This window comes from Myxocyprinus asiaticus, chromosome 9 (assembly GCF_019703515.2).
Source record: "Myxocyprinus asiaticus isolate MX2 ecotype Aquarium Trade chromosome 9, UBuf_Myxa_2, whole genome shotgun sequence".
NCBI lineage: Eukaryota > Metazoa > Chordata > Actinopteri > Cypriniformes > Catostomidae > Myxocyprinus > Myxocyprinus asiaticus.
Genome location: NC_059352.1, coordinates 21,943,632 through 21,960,568, shown reverse-complemented (window position 1 = coordinate 21,960,568; position 16,937 = coordinate 21,943,632). Strand labels below are relative to the sequence as shown.

General features: G+C 39.1%; 1 protein-coding gene and 1 long non-coding RNA gene across 5 annotated transcripts in view; one reads left to right on the top strand and one right to left on the bottom strand.

Moving 5' to 3' along the window:
• The window catches only part of tie1 (tyrosine kinase with immunoglobulin-like and EGF-like domains 1), a 33,596-nt gene extending 19,671 nt beyond the window's left edge, over positions 1-13,925 (bottom strand). For 2 of the 4 annotated variants that reach the window (XM_051707769.1, XM_051707772.1), the window contains exons 1-13: positions 13,667-13,925; positions 12,129-12,422; positions 11,875-11,985; positions 11,136-11,291; positions 10,900-11,031; positions 10,499-10,639; positions 10,079-10,207; positions 9,443-9,588; positions 7,111-7,255; positions 6,861-7,019; positions 5,396-5,533; positions 4,686-4,988; positions 2,144-2,434 (exon numbers count right to left, since the gene is read on the bottom strand). In XM_051707769.1, the coding sequence (XP_051563729.1) occupies positions 2,144-2,434; positions 4,686-4,988; positions 5,396-5,533; positions 6,861-7,019; positions 7,111-7,255; positions 9,443-9,588; positions 10,079-10,207; positions 10,499-10,639; positions 10,900-11,031; positions 11,136-11,291; positions 11,875-11,985; positions 12,129-12,422; positions 13,667-13,709 (2,188 nt within the window). In that variant the 5' untranslated portion in view covers positions 13,710-13,925. The remainder of the gene's footprint in view (positions 1-2,143; positions 2,435-4,685; positions 4,989-5,395; positions 5,534-6,860; positions 7,020-7,110; positions 7,256-9,442; positions 9,589-10,078; positions 10,208-10,498; positions 10,640-10,899; positions 11,032-11,135; positions 11,292-11,874; positions 11,986-12,128; positions 12,423-13,666) is intronic. The other 2 variants (XM_051707770.1, XM_051707771.1) reach the window with 2 other exon arrangements.
• LOC127446672 (uncharacterized) lies at positions 13,389-16,288 on the top strand. The gene is made up of 3 exons (XR_007898235.1): positions 13,389-13,428; positions 14,504-14,553; positions 16,199-16,288. It is a non-coding gene; the product is annotated as an uncharacterized LOC127446672 (long non-coding RNA).
• Positions 16,289-16,937: the final 649 nt, after the last annotated feature.

Sequence of the window (16,937 nt, the reverse complement as noted above, 5' to 3'; positions counted from 1 at the left end):
CTCCTACTGGATGAGGCACACGACAGAACGTACCTCAACCATGACATCATCAGGAGTAGAAATACCTCTGAAATGCTTCCAGGATTTGCTTCCAGCAACTTTGCCGCCGTGCGTAGACGCAGCTCTTCGCTGCTCTCAGGTGCAGCTTCGTGGCACAAGGAAGTAATGTACGACTTGAAACTGTGGCCATACAATCTCCATCTCACTGGACGAGTTGAGATTACTCTGTGTTCCACCGAACACTCTAACGGATCCAAAGGAGACCGCCGAGCAATCCGCATCTTCATCCATTTGCCTGCAGAAGTGAAGAGAGAAAAGATTTCTCTTCCATCTCAATCAAGTCGATGTTGCTGATTTCTCTGGAATTAACCACAGCCTCGAAACTATGTTATTGTCCCCAAAATTGAATAGTGACTGACTATAGTGACTGTTGAATAGACACTAAAGGGTAATTTTGGATATCCCCGGACTAAACCAACCCTTTAACCTTGGACTAAACCAAGCTTTGGTGAATGGAGGTTTGATTACAACCTGAATCCACCAAGGCTTGATATGTACCCCCCTTAATACTCTAAATACACTCCTGCTTGATCGGGGGTAGCCTGTGGCACGTTGGGGACCTGGACCATTGTCTCCACCTCCATCGTGGGGCATCGGTCCTGGAAATGTCCAGGTTCCCCGCAGCTCCAGCAGACTGGCTCAAACTTCATGCGCATACCCATGGCAGCATATTTGCCAGCCTGTGATGGAGAGCGGAGAGGATTATAGTTGAATGGCCCACGGGACCGGGGAACCGGTTTTGGGGTAGGAATTCCCCATTTCTGGGAAAAGGATGAGGGAAGGGGGGTGGGAGGGAGGAGAGAGAGAGGGAGAGAGAGAGAAGAAGAGGGCTCGTTGGCCCCCGAATACACCGCCATATGGTCCTCAGCCAGCTGGACCACCTCATCCAGAGAAGCTGGGTGGTGGCACTGGACCCACTCCGCCATTCCTTTTGATAGCCGGGTGATGAACTGTTCCAGTACCACCAGATCAAGCACTTCCTTGGCGCTGTGTTCTTCAGCCAGCAGCCACCTCCGGCAGTTGTCACAGAGCTGATGTGCGAATGCGAACAGGAGGCGTGCTCACCAAACGTCCACGAGTGGAAGTGTTGCCGATGTTGTTCTTGTCTGCGACTGAGCCATTGCAGGATGGCTTTCCTCAAGTCCTCATACACCAGGAGGTTGGCCACAGGAAGTTGGTGAGCCACGAGCTGGGCTTCCCTGGACAACAGCAGCAGTAGGCGGACCGCCCACTGGATTCTCAACCACTTCCACGCTTTGGCTGTTTGCTCGAAGAGCTCGATAAAAGCCTCCGGGTCATCCTGCAGACCCATCTTGGTCAGCGTGATGTGCAGCATGGCCATGGGTCCGGGGTAGTGGCTGAAGACCCCTCCTGGTGTACGAAGCTCCGTAGCACCTGCCGGTCCTCTGCTTGAGCCTGGAACAGCGCCTGGAACCGCTGCTCCTGTTCCACACATAGCCTGATGTTGGGCTTGGTGGATGCCGGCAAGGGTCTTGATTACTTTGGCCAGCGGCGAGGACTCCACAACGGTGTTTCTTCCTCCTAATTCCCGGGTTTCAGCACCACTGTGACAATGTCTCTTGCTTAGTCTTGAAGGAGGAAGTGGGGGCCATGTAAATTGTCCACATAAATCTTTATTTTACACACTTTTTTTCTAACACACAAAGGATTGCTTTTCAGTAAACCAGTGAACTCACACACACTGGACTGCTGCGTGCATCTCTCCCTCTCTCCTCCGGCGGTCTGAATAGCCCTTTTATCTCTCTCCACTCTCACTGCAAACACAAAACAGCCGTTAGAGGTGATTTCCCACAGGTGTCAATCCTTACCATTCTGTCTCTCCCGGCCTCGCTCTCTGCAAACGTTGCTTGGCCACACCCCCATCACCGCACTTGATGTGTTCAGCAGAAGAAAGAAAGTCACACACATCTGAGATGGCATGAGGGTGAGTAAATAATGAGAGAATTTTCATTTTTGGGTGAACTGTCCCTTTAAATAGAACAGTTGATTTAGAAAAGCTTCATAACTTTATGTCTAAGTTAACATCATGTCTTTCTCTTACTAATTCACTACAGTCTCTTACCATCTCTTGGGGTCCTGGCTTGTACAAACTTGCTCCACTCTCCTGGCACCTTGGAGAAAGCTCTCACCCTGAACTGGTACAAGGTGCTCCCATTGAGAGATGTCACATCTTTCGTAGTTTTGTTGCCATCATCTGTGTCCACCCAAGGGTGCAAGCTGCCCTTTCCCACTGGCTGGTATTCAATGCTGTATTTGACAATGCCTCCATTGGGGTCTTCAGGGGGCTGCCAACGAAGCCTGACCACACTTATGGACACAGCATCAGCCTGAACGTTACGTGGAGAAGAAGGGCCTGCACAGAGATCATATGCAATTGCACCATTTGTGAGTGGCATTCAAGAACAACAATTTAAAGCTGATGTGTGTAAAATTCTTAAGTTAATATACTTTTTTGTTTCCTAGCTTAACTATAAGTAAGCTATTCATAGGCTGATTTCGATAAGTGCAAACACTGTGGCTCTGTGGGGCTTTCAAACATTGCTTTGAAGTTTGTTTGAGCGTCCTGACCAGCCAGCACTGAATCAACCAATGGTGTAAGTTTGAGGCGGGACTATTTTTTTCTTTGACCAGTGGAAGATGGAGGGTATATTCAGGTTTGAAAGCTGTTTATTTCTGCATTTAGTCAGAAGTTTACATACGCCATAGCCAAATACATTTACACAGTTTTTCATAATTTCTGACATTTAATCGTAGAAAACATTCCCTATCTTAGGTCAGTTAGGATCACTACTTTATTTTAAGAATGTGAAATGTCAGAATAATAGTACAGAGAATGATTTATTTCAGCTTTTATTTCTTTCATTACATTCCCAGTGGGTCAGAAGTTTACATACACTTTGTTAGTATTTGGTAGCATTGCCTTTAAATTGTTTAACTTCGGTCAAACTTTCTGGGTAGACTTCCACAAGCTTCACACAATAAGTTGCTGGAATTTTGGCCCATTCCTCCAGACAGAACTGATGTAACTGAGTCAGGTTTGTAGGCCTCCTTGCTCGCACACACTTTTTCAGTTCTACCCACAAATTTTCTATATGATTGAGGTCAGGGCTTTGTGATGGCCACTCCAATACCTTGTCCTTAATCCATTTTGCCACAACTTTGGAGGTATGCTTGGGGTCATTGTCCATTTGGAAGACCCATTTGTGACTGAGCTTTAACTTCCTGGCTTATGTCTTGAGATGTTGCTTCAATATATCCACATAATTTCCCTCCTCATGATGCCATCTATTTTGTGAAGTGCACCAGTCCCTCCTGCAGCAAAGCTCCCCCACAACAAGATTCTGCTACCCCCATGCTTCACGGTTGGAATGGTGTTCTTTGGCTTGCAAGCCTCACCCTTTTTCCTCCAAACATAACGCTGGTCATTATGGCCAAACAGTTCAATTTTTGTTTCATTAGACCAGAGGACATTCCTCCAAAAAGTAAGATCTTTGTCCCTATGTCCACTTGCAAACTGTAGTCTGGCTTTTTTATGGCGGTTTTGGAGCAGTGGCTTCTTCCTTGCTGAGCAGCCTTTCAAGTTTTGTCGATATATTACTAGTTTTTCTGTGGATATAGATACTTGTCTACCTGTTTCCTCCAGCATCTTCACAAGGTCCTTTGCTGTTGTTCTGGGATTGATTTGCACTTTTCGCATTAAACTACGTTCATCTCTAGGAAACAGAATGTCTCCTTCCTTCCAGTACGATGGCTGCGTGGTCCCATGGTGTTTATACTTGCGTACTATTGTTTGTACAGATGAACATGGTACCTTCAGGCATTTGGAAATTGCTCCCGAGGATGAACCAGACTCGTGGAGGTCCACAATTGTTTTTCTGAGGTCTTGGCTGATTTCTTTTGATTTTCCCATGATGTCAAGCAAAGAGGCACTGAGTTTGAAGGTAGGCCTTAAAATACATCCACAGGTACATTTCAAATTCAGTACACCTCCTACCAGAAGCTAATTGGCTAACTGCCAAAAGGATTCATACCATTTTCTGGAATTTTTCAAGCTGCTTAAAGTCACAGTTAACTTAGTGTATGAAAACATCTGACCCACTGGAATTGTGATATAATCAATTAAAAGTGAAACAATCTGTCTGTAAACAATTGTTGGAAAAATTACTTGTGTCATGCACAAAGTAGATGCCCTAAACAACTTGCCAAAACTATAGTTTGCTAATATTAAATATGTGGAGTGGTTAAAAAATTTGTTTTAATGACTTCAATCTAAGTTTATATAAACTTCTGACTTAAACTGTACATTTTGTTGAGGCTAGTGGGGCAGACATTACAGACTTCAGCTTTAAAAAATTACATACAGTATGTCATCATATTTCAACCTATTTTCTCTTGAATCACAAACAGACATAGTAAAATAAAACAGCATTTTGAAAAGTGAAACACAACATAGCAGAGCAAACCAAAAGTAAAACGCCCCATTTTAAACACTACAAATATATGGGCCGGAAACAGTTATGAGTTATTCTTTGCCACCACATCCAGTCTAGTGTCCAACATTCATATACTATTTAAAGTCTACCACTTTGATTCTGAGCGCCTACTTGCAAGATTTCGGTTACCCTGCTTATAGATATGGATATGGTGGGGCTTTGAAGGGGGCCCACGGCTGCCGCAGTTTACCAGCAGGACGACCACTTGGTAGTCCCTGTGGTACTCCAGGTTGTAGAGCTTGATGGAGAGCACATTTAGCAAGGTGGTTTCTTCCCATAGCTTCTCTCCATGTGGGCCGAAGAGCTGCACTAAAAAGCCAGTGGCCTCGTGGGACCCGTCAATCAGAGACCACCTGATGGTGGTGTTACGCCCCTCCACTGAGCTGGAATCAATCTCCGGCCTGGCTGTGGGCTCTAGCGACACAAAATACGCAATCAGAGGCTGTCCGCGGCATCTACTACAACCACCACTTGTGTTCCACAGAAGAAAGGAAGTCATACGAGTTTGGAACAACATAAGGGTGAGCAAATGGTGGTAGAATTTTAATTTTTGGGTGAACTTTCCTTTTAACACTATACTGCTCTCACAGTCTGTACCTAAGTCCTATATTCACATCTAAAGTTAACACTAAGAACAAGTCTATTCAACGTTCTAAATATTGTTTACCTGCTTACTTGTTTCCAATCTGAATCCCCAGATATTGACAATCATATCCACATTAAATTCCATCCTTACTTTCTTAAGAACCAGCAGAGCACCACTTCACCCATAACATAGCAGTCATTTCACCATTTTGTGTTCTAGTTTGATTTACTCTCACCTGGACAGTCAGTCTCTATGATTGTCTCTGGACCCAAAGGACCCTCTCCTCCATCCCCTGGTCGAGTAAGTTGTACACGGACATGGTATCTGGTTGATGGCTTCAGGTTCATCAATGTGATGGGATCTTTGCTGTCCACTTTAACAGAGAATAAGAAGCACTGATTATACATGGCATGTCTGGCATATATAGTAGTCAAGGGCATAGATTTTGTTTGAACATGGGGGGGGGGGGGGGGGCTATACTTGCTAGTCTTGATTATTGGGGGTGAGGGGTTACCTTCCCTCATCCTCCCAGAATCCACTCCTCTGATAGTAGCGTATTAAAGGAATTGTTCACCCAAAAATTAAAATTCTCTCATCATTTACTCACCATCATGCCATCCCAGATGTGTAAGACTTTCTTCTTCAGAACACAAATTAAGATTTTTAGAAGAATATTTCAGCTCTGTATGTCCATACAATGCAAGTGAATGGGTGCCAAAATGTACATAAAGGCAGTGCCAAATGCACATAAAGACAGCATAAAAATAATCCATAAGACTCCAGTGGTTAAATCCATATCTTCAGAAGTTTTTACAAGAAATTCTTCTCCCTATCCAGTAGGGGTCGTATGCATGAAGAATGTGAATCACCAAAAACATAAGAAGAAGAATGTTAAAGTAGAAGTTAAAATGGAAATTGAGCAGGGAGGAGAATTTATAGTAAAAATTTTACTAAAATTTTGATCTGTTTCTCACCAACACCAATCAAATCGCTTCTGAAGATATTGATTTAACCACTAGAGTCATATGCATTACTTTTATGCTGACCTTTGTGATGTTTGGAGCTTCAAAATATTGGCACCTTTTCATTTGAATTGTATGGACCAAAAGAGCTGAGAAATTCTTCTAAAAATCTTCATTTTGTGTTCTGATGAAGAAAGAAAGTCATACACATCTGAGATGGCATGAAGGTGAGTAAGTGATGAGAGAATTTTCATTTTTGGGTGGACTATTCCTTTGATATGACTGTACTCATCTACATTATATACACAGTGTTGGGTAGTAATGGTCTACATGCAATCTGGACTACATAATCAAATTACAAAATAAAATACTTGTAATTAGATTACATTACATTTTAAATGTGCATAATCTGATTGCAGTCACTTTTTCATGGGTAACATGAATAAATAGATTACATGACCTATCAATCTTGACTTTTAAAGAATCGCGAGTCACCAAATTGTTGTTTGATTTGATGTTAAGTAATGTTTAACGAAAGGAGTGTAAATTGGTTTTATTCAATATAAACATGCAAGTTATCAATCTGTAATCCAAAAGTAATCTGATTACACTACCTAAAAAGTATCAAATAACATTTTTAGAAGTAATCTATTCAACACTGTGTATACATTATACATGCATTTCTAATTGGGAATTACTAAAAACAGAACTAGTTGTGGCAAAATTAGCATCCCTTACCTATGATGGAGGACCAGGAGTCTCCTGTATCCATTGGCTTGTAAAGTAGCTTAGTGGAAATAATTGGACCATCACCCGCATAAGTGTCCATTGGCTTTACAACCAGTTGTTTGCTACTCCTCATCAGCAGTTTAGGAGTAGTGGTTGGGTAGGGTGGCTCTAGTTCACAATAAAGGGCAAATTGATGGGCAATTCAACTAGAGAAAACCCGTGTTAGTAAGAAACTATTTAAAAATAAAACTCTCCTTACCTCTCACAGTTAAAGTAAACTTGCGAGAGTCCTGTCCACCATTGGTGGAGACTCGACATTCCCACACCCCATTATGCTCTGCAGAGAGATGTGGGATCTCAAACTGAGCGGTGCTTTTCTTTGAATCCATGGTAGTATGGGACGCCTAAGGAATCAGTAAAAAGAGAGATATTTCTGTGTTACACAGACAAACAAATGGATATTAAATCAACAATCAACAAGACATTAAAAAGTTCTATGGACACTACAGTTCTTTCTAACTTACTTTGACTACTTGTCATCAACTGTAACATTCCTGTCTTACATGGTTTTAAAGGAACAGTCATCCAAAAAAAAAAAAAAAAAAAAAGGCAGAGGCTATTTACACTATAAGTAAAAATAGCAATTGATGCAATTTTCACTAAGTGTACAACCCCAATTCCGAAAAAGTTGGGACAGTATGAAAAATGCTGATAAAAACAAAAAGGAGTGTAATTTGTAAATTATATTCATCCTTTGCTATATTGAAAGCACTACAATTACACATTATATGATGTTTTACCTTGTGAATTTCATTGTTTTTTTTTAATTTATTTTTTTATGTGCAGTAATTTCAAATCAGATGATTCAAACACACTCCAAAAAATTTGGGACAGTTGAGTGTTTACCACTGTGAAACATCACCATTTCTTCTAATAACACTTATTAAGCATTTGGGCACTGAACACACAAGTTTGTTAAGTTTAAAAAGTGGAATTTTCCTCCATTCATCCATTATGCAGGTCTTCAGCTGCACAATTGTACGGGGTCTTCGTTGCCGTATTGTGCGCTTCATAATGCACCACACATTCTCAACTGGAGATGGTCAGGACTGCTGGAAGGCCAATCTAGCACCCGCACTCTCTGCTTATTCGGCCAGTATGTAGTTTGAAGTTGTCCTGCTGAAAATTCTGGGAAGTCCCTGGAAAAGGGATGGCAGTATATGCTGCTCCAAAATTTTTACATATCTGTCTGCATTAATGATGCCCTCACAGATGTGCCAGTTACCCATGCCATGGGTATTGACACACCCTGGCCCATACAGACACTGGCTTTTGGATCTGATGTTGATAACAGCTTGGATGGTCCATTTCCTCTTTGGCCCAGAGAACACGATGGCTGTGTTTTTCAAAAACTATTTGAAATGTGGACTCATCGGACCAAAAAAACACGTTTCCACTGTTCTACTTTCCATCTAAGATGAGACCAAACCCAGAGAAGTTGGCTGTGCTTCTGGAGAGTGTTGATGTAGGGCTTCTGCTTTGCATAGTAAAGTCTTAACTTGCACCTGTGGGTGCAGCGGCGAATGGTGTTGACTAACAAAGGTTTACTAAAGTAATCCCAAACCCATGTTCATGATAACCATTACAGATGAATGATGTTTTTTAAGACAGTGATGTCTGAGGGATCAGAGATCACGCGCATTCAGAAGTGGTTTTCATCTTGCCCTTTACGCACCAAGATTTGACCATATTCCTTGAATCTTTTAACTATATTGTGCACTGTAGAGGGTGATATGCCCAAAATCCTTCCAATTTTTCTTTGGGGAACATTGTTCTCAAAGTGCTGGATTATTTGCTGAAGCATCTGTTGGCATACTGACAAGTCTCGAATGATCCTTGCTCTTGAAGGACTAGGCTGTTTTTGGTGGCTCCTTGTATACTATGACACGACTGCCTCACCTGTTTAACATGTCCTGTTTCACATTGCCTTGCTATTTTAACTTGTCAAATTGTTATTTGTCTTAAATTGCCCCATCTCAACTTTTTTGGAGTGTGTTGCAATCATCTGATTTGAAATGACTGTACATAAAAAACAAACAATGAAATTCACAAGGTAAAACATCATATAATGTTTAGTTGTAGTGCTTTCAATATAGAAAAGGGTGAATATAATTTACAAATCACTCCTTAGCATTTTTCAAACTGTCCCAACATTTTCGGAATTGGGGTTGTAAATAGCAACAAAATGTATCTTCTTTAAACTAAGGGCAAATAGTGTTAGATGATATTTAAAAAATGTACCATGGTTTTACTACAGTAACCATTGTATCAGCGTTGCATTTTGTTGAAAATTATAGTTACCGCAAAATTAAACATGGTTACTATATTATCAGCATATTACTGTAGTAACACTATGGTTAACTGCATTAAAATTATAGCTTCTGCCCAAAAAACATAGTTGCAATATTACTATAGTAAAACCTTGGTTAATTTTACCCGTGTTCCACGAAAGAAAGGGTGAGTAAATGAGGACAGAGCTGTCAATTTTGTGTTAATTATTCTTTTAAACTTCCAATGCATCTCAGTTTCACCTTAAGCACAGTGCTTTCCAGCTTGCGTAGCTCAATGCTCATGTGGCTGGGCAGAGGGTGGCCTGTGGCAGAACATGTGATCTTATGGCTGGAGTTCAGGTTCCCCTCCAGGTTACTGGCCATGTCCAAAATCTCTGGTGCACGATCTGAAAGAGGAATGAGGAGAGAGTTCCATGAGACATGAGGAACAAACTTTAGACATCCTAGCTGGAAGCTGGTGGACCAGCATAGCCTTTCTGGTGAAGCTGGTTGACTAAAGGGCTGTTCCAACTGAACACGTTATTGCACTAAAATAACTAGATGCAGATCAACGAATATATCAGAGTGCAGGTGTCTCATGACACGTTTTTAACTCGGCACAGCGTGAAAACATACAGTGTAACAGTCAAAGATGCATGTTTACAAAGAAAAACTATTCAAATGCAGAAGGACGCTAAGACACGTTTTGTGTGAACAGCCCCATAAGGAAGTCTTATTGGTTAAGATAGTTAGCAATCCTGGTGGGGACACCAACACACCATCATCTCATGCTAGGGTCCAGCACACAAATCACAAAGTATACTAATTACCAACAATGCTGGTTTATTTTTTGTAATAGGCTTTAGAGCTGATGGAAACATAGTCTTAAACGCTGACCTGATTTCTCACAGTGCTGGCCTCTCCAGCCTGTTGGACATTGGCAGCCACTGAAGCGATTGCATTTCCCTTTGTTCTTGCAGTTGCAACTTAAAAGACAATCAGCCCCGTACATTCCTTCAGGGCAGGCTTTTAAAATAAGAAGAGTATTAACAGGTCTATGTTATCATACTGTAGTACATATCAGCAGTTGAAGGCTTTGGAAATGTTTGTATAACTCTACCAAGACTAGAGAACAGTTGGATAGAGCAGTAAGGAATGTTTATGTTGGTTGGAATGATGGATGCTGAATTTTTACTGGCAGATTCCAGTGGCACCTGTTTAAATTTTAATTTCAGAATGAAATGTTTTATGCAGGGTCCAAATTATACACTGTATTGTGAACAGTAATTGTTTAAAGTGATCCTATGTTGAACTTACGTTTACGACAGCGATCTCCATACCAACCGCTGGCACAGGAACACCCATAAGGATCCGTGAGACAGAAACTCAAGCCCTGGCAACCACTCACTGACTTACAGGATTCCTGGCAGTTTCGGCCAAACATTCCTTCACGGCAGGCTGCAAGACCAAAATCAGACAAATGTTATGGATATTTTAAGAGGCCAACATATTCCCCTTTTGTGATGCACAGAAGAAAGAAAGTTATGCATGTTTGGAACAACATGAGGGTGTTTTGGGTTCATTATTCCTTTAAATGCATAGCCATACATAGTCCCTACAAAAGCTTACCTGAAATAAAGGAGATTTATAAAGCATCAGTTTCAAACAAATTATTCTCAGATTGAATTCAACTCTAAATGTTACATGCCCTCTTGTACCTGTCTCACAGCGCACTCCCATGAAGCCTGGAGGGCAGACACAGTCTCCATGTTTGTCATGGCATATGCCTCCATTCAAGCACTCAGGACAGTCCTTGTCACAGTCTGAGCCCCATTTGTTCTTTGGGCATTCTGGAGAATACAAGGTTGAAGGTAATCATAAACAGACAGGATATAATGTACAATACAATGTCATGCATATCTTAAAAATAGTAAAATACTGATTAGTCTGTTACCACGAACGATGAGATGCATCAAGGCACTATAGAGAGCACTGTCCCCAACATAGCTGGCACTGTAGATCCCTGCGTAATTTTCATCAATGTTCTCCAGATCCAGGACTGCTGTGCGGTTCTGAACATCAGCAATAGGTGTCATGTAGTAATAGTTACCTAAATCAAATCAGGACATACTTGCTTGTAAATTGCTCATCTATTTATTTAGATACAAAATAAACCTTTGTTGCTGTACTATGCATAATATGTCTGAACTAATTCTCTGCTCAGTTGCTCAGAAGGGGTAAGAAGGTAACATCATAGACATTTTTTTGACACTAAGAACATTATGCTAACATTTGGAAAGTAATCCACTAAAACGACCTGAAAAATATATTCAATAACACTGCGACACCATCAACACACATAGGCTTTAAAATCTGCAATCAATGGTCCAATCAGAAAAGCTATTATTCTTCTTAATATCTGAATAGCATATTTGTATAATAAACTGCTTAAGTTGTGCAAAGTTTCATTGTTGTGGTTGTAAGGCTGCAGCTTCTAGAGACAAATGAATTTTCTGAATATTGTCTTAAATATGGAGACGACACAATGCTTTATAATTTAAACTCTGTTCATTGCTTAATTAATTTGCACAAAACATTAACTATCCATTAATCACTGCCTTAAAAATCATTCCAACATCTTTCTATTTAGCTTAGATTTGGCTCATTTCTGATTGCAGCTACTGTATATTTACCATTGAATTTCCATGCAATGTCTCTTCGATCTGTCCCAAGCACGTCCATGGTTAGATGCACTGTGTCTCCTTTACTGGCCGTCAAAGAGACCCTCACTGGTCTAAAATGACCTTGTAAAACATAATAATAATAATAATCGAATATAATACATTTGATAATATTTTTTTTCCAGTCTGATTAGTTTGACAAATATCTAAACAAAGTCTTAAGAGGAGCTCAGAATTTGTTTGTTAAGCTTCTGTCCTGCTCATACCTCTGCTGAAGTTGTTGATGAGTGTAACATTGCCAAGTTGGTCAGTGCCCCTTTTTGAGTGACAGTAGAAAATTCCACTGTGATCAAAGCCCGTAAATCCAAAAGCCACCACTTCTAGAGCCTGTGGCCTCTCCACAGTAAAGAAAGGTGGATCTACACGACGGACAATACTGTTGTCCTTCTTGATGCTCAGCTGAATGCCATCAGCATCACGCTCTCCAGAAATGCAGGAGAGGCGGAAATTATGAGCAGACGTGGCCCCGTTAGATGTCATTGTGAGATCCACAACTGCATCTGGAAGAGGACACATACAGATTAATGTAAAACTCACTCTAGTGGGTCTCATTAACAACAACAACAACAGCAACAACAAAGAGCCTCTATCATTGTTATAAATAATTTTTTCACATTACTTAAGGGTGAAAATGTGAACCAGCTTTGGAACCATGTTTCAGTCCAGGCAAAGAGTTATCTGCTAATTCAAATTAAGAGATACTTTACAAAACATCAACAACAATGGAGCTACTAGAATCACATTCCTGCTTTGACACGTTCCCCCCTGGCTTTCTGCCCCTCGTGCCCTTCTCAACACGAGAACAATGTCAGGAAGCAAAGAGGATCCAAAGCCATCCCTAGAGCACACATTCCACCTAAAGGGATAGTTCACACAAAAATGAAAATTATTTTAGCATTTACTCACTCTCATGCCATCCCAGATGTGTACGACTTTCTTTCTTCTGCAGAACACAAAAATGTTTAGAAGAATATCTCAGCTATGTAGGTCCAAATAATGCAAGTGAATGGTGGCCAGAACTTTGAAGGTCCAGAAAGCACAAAAAGGCAGCGTAAAAGTTATCCATATGACCCCAGTGGTTAAATCCATATCTTCAGAAGTGATATGATAGGTGTGGGTGAGAAACAATATTTAAGTCCTTTTTTTTACAATAAATTCTCCTCCCTGCCCAGTAGTTGGCGATATGCACAAAGAATGCCAATCACCAAAAACAAAAGAAAAAGAATGTGATAGTGAACGTGGAGATTGATAGTAAGAAAATACTTAAGTATTGATCTGTTTCTCACCCACACCTATCATATCGCTTCAGAAGATATGGATTTAACCACTGGGGTCATATGGATAACATTTATTCTGCCTTTATGTCCTTTTGGACCTTAAAATGTCTGGCTGTCATTCACTTGCATTGTGTGGACCTACAGAGCTGAGATATTTTTCTAAAAATCTTCGTTTGTGTTCAGCAGAAGATAGAAAGTCATAGGCCTACATATCTTGGATGGCATGAGGGTGAGTAAATGATGAGAGAACTTTCATTTTGGGGTGAACTATTCCTTTAAGGTTTAGATCAAGTACAAATAGCTCCTTAAAGTAACAAACTTCCTTAAAGTCTATTGTTAACATGGTAAATTGTGACAACACTGGTCGTCCTATAATGTGATTATAATCATTAGGCCCTATTTTGTTAATTAATTAAGCAAACACAAGAGTAGAAACGACACATGGTGTAGGGTTCATTTTTACTTACCAGAAATGTCGACGAGACACAATAGACAGATTAAATACAGCATGACTTTAATTTTATGTTTACTCTGTAATAATCCGTTAGAAATAATCCAAATAAAGGATTCGTCAGCAATTAATACATTCCAGAGGGTTCTTCCAGCTCTGCAGCCGTTGCCGCGCGTAATTGCGCATTTCCACAATCACAGTGAATATACACGAACCAATTCTCAGTTAACGCGTGAAAATCTGTTCTGTTGACATACTGAAAACTTCACTTTCTTACTTACTGCACTCTCATACTACTCATTCTATGGGAGGGAAAGGAAGGAAGAGGCGTTGGGGATAAGAGAGAGAGAGAGAGAGAGAGAGAGAGAGATTATCAAACACATGGAGTGAGATCTTGAGTATAATTGAATTTTGTTTTGTTCCATTGACATAAATAAATAAATAAACCTTTAAGACAGTGGTTCTCATTAGGTTTTGCTTCAGGGCCCAGATTTGACAAAGAACTAAAAAAAAAAAAAAAAAAAAAAAGATTTATATATATATATATATATATATATATATATATATATATATATATATATATATATATTAGTACACAAATGTGTTTAAAAGCAAATAAAAAAATATTAATATTATCATGAACTACAAAATTATTTACATATAGGATGAGTATGAACATTTATAAGTTTGTAAATGCATAAGCAACAGCAGAAGCCTGTTCAAATCAATGGGGCACTAGTGGATGTGGGCGACATTTTGCTCAATGTGTCAATTTTTTCAATCTTTTTAATTGCAAAAATTAAGTTATATTATTTATTTAATTTGCATTTAACAGTTTTTTCCTTGCTTTCAGCAATCCTTTTAGAACAGACCTGTGACAGTCATATTCTGTACCCTAAAATGGTAAGTTGGGGTGAATTCACACAGTGACACAGTGGGTTTATACCATTTTACGTAGGCCTACACAGAGGTACCATTTAGAGAGGTTTAGAGTATTGGGGCCTTTTTAAATATGCATATCTATGGTAGTTGTATGTGTACCCAAAAATACTGTTTCATGACAGTGTGCCCAGACTCATGAAGTTAATTGCTTACTGATTTAGGAGAGGCAAAGTATGCCAAAATTCAGATGTTTCCTGTTGACTGTTTTTAGGCAGGCAATGAAGCACTGATACATTTTACTATTATCTGAAGAAGTTTTTTAATAGTTCAAAAACATAGTTTTAAGGATACTCTTTTTACTCAAGGCACCAAACCATTATAAAGACACAAAGATTAAAGACAAGCCATGAAAGGAGAAACAATATCTGCCTGTCCATTAGCTGGTAAATACAGTTTTTTGGCTGTTAAAATGTTCTAATGTCCAACAAATTCAAACATGGTCGGACACAATGTCCAGTAAAAATATTAACACGAAGTGTCAGCTACTTCTTTTGTTGATGCCACAAATGCACAGCATGACACAGTGGCATTCACAGACCTCAGAAGGCACAGGGGAAAAAGGATAAAAATGATGACTGATATATATATATATATATATATATTAAAGAGTCGCACTTATATATACTTATTCTTTGCTTTTTGAGTTTTTAAATTTTTTTCTTGTATTATAAACATTTTATAATACAAGACACGCCTCAGTCCGGGTGGCGGAGGATGAATCTCGGTTGCCTCTGCATCTGAGACCGTTAATCTGCGCATTTTATCATGTGGCATGCTGAGCGTGTTACCATGGAGACATAGCGCGTGTGGAGGCTTCACGCTATTCTCCGCGGCATCCATGCACATCTCACCACGCGCCCCACCGAAAGCAAGAACAAATGAGAAACATTTCAGTCAAGTGTTTCAAGTGTGTGTGTGTGTGTGTGTGTGTGTATATATATATATATATATATATATATATATATATATATATATATATATATATATATTCTGTGTATATTAAACAGAAAATTACTTGATTAGTGTTAACAAATTGATTTTAATTTTTTCTTTATTTTATTTCAATACTTTAATCAATAAATATATATATATATATATATATATATATATATATATATATATATATATATATATATATATATATATATATTATATTTATGTATGAATATATATATATATATATATATTATATTTATGTATGAATATATATATATATATATATATTATATTTATGTATGAATATATATATATATATATATAATATTTATGTATGAATATATATATATATATATATATATATATATATACACTTACTGAGCACTTGTACACTTTCAGCCTGTATACCTACTTATTCATGTGATTATCTAATCAGCCAATCATGTGGCAGCAGTGCAATGGATAAAATCATGCAGATACAGGTCAGGAGCTTCATACATATATATATATATATATATATATATATATATATATATATATATATATATATATATATATATATATATATATATATATATTTTCTCTATATGCTGATGTGTCTTGTCTAGAATGTGTGCATGTTTTTCTGTGAGTCTGTATGTGTATACTGTATGTTTTTTGGCTGATAAAGAGCAGAAAGTGTTTGTATGAGGAAGCCACATGGGAAAGTATGGACACTGTGTCAACATTTTCTGTGGGTGCATGGAGCCAGGGCGGGGAGAAATACTCACAAGAACAAGGTACTTAGAAAAAAGATTTAACGCTCCCAGACTACCGCCTATTGTCCCTGCCATCTTTTGTAGTCCAGCTGTAATTGCCATACCTCCTCTTTATTATGAAAGTGAAGATGAATGCTGATTATTTTTTTCTTGCAGGCAGACAAAGACTCAAAGGCTTTGTCTTTCCTGCATTTACCCAGTGAGGTCAGGAGACAAAGCACACACTGGAGGCCAGTACACATGTAAAGGAAAGCAAAAGTATTTATGTAACTTGAGTATGTTTATTGTGATTTTGTGTGATTGTTTTTCATTATTATTATGCTGAATTGCTAACCTCAATGCTGCTGATACTAGAGTTGACCAATAACAGAACTCAATAAGGATTTATTCTTTTTTGTTAAAAGTAAAATAAACTAGATTTTTCACAATTTTGAAGAAACTGAAGAAAATCTGTGTGGTACTTGCCAGTCCAAAAATAGGCACCACAATACTAGGGTGTTGTGAGTGATTGTCAGGGTATTGCTATATGTTTGATAAGGTTTTCTGGTGGTTGCTAGGGGGTTGCTAGATAGTTTTGGGTGGTTTCTAAGTGGTTTCTTACTGGCCAAATAAAAAAGATCGCATTCGTCTCTATATTTTAGTCCCTAGATA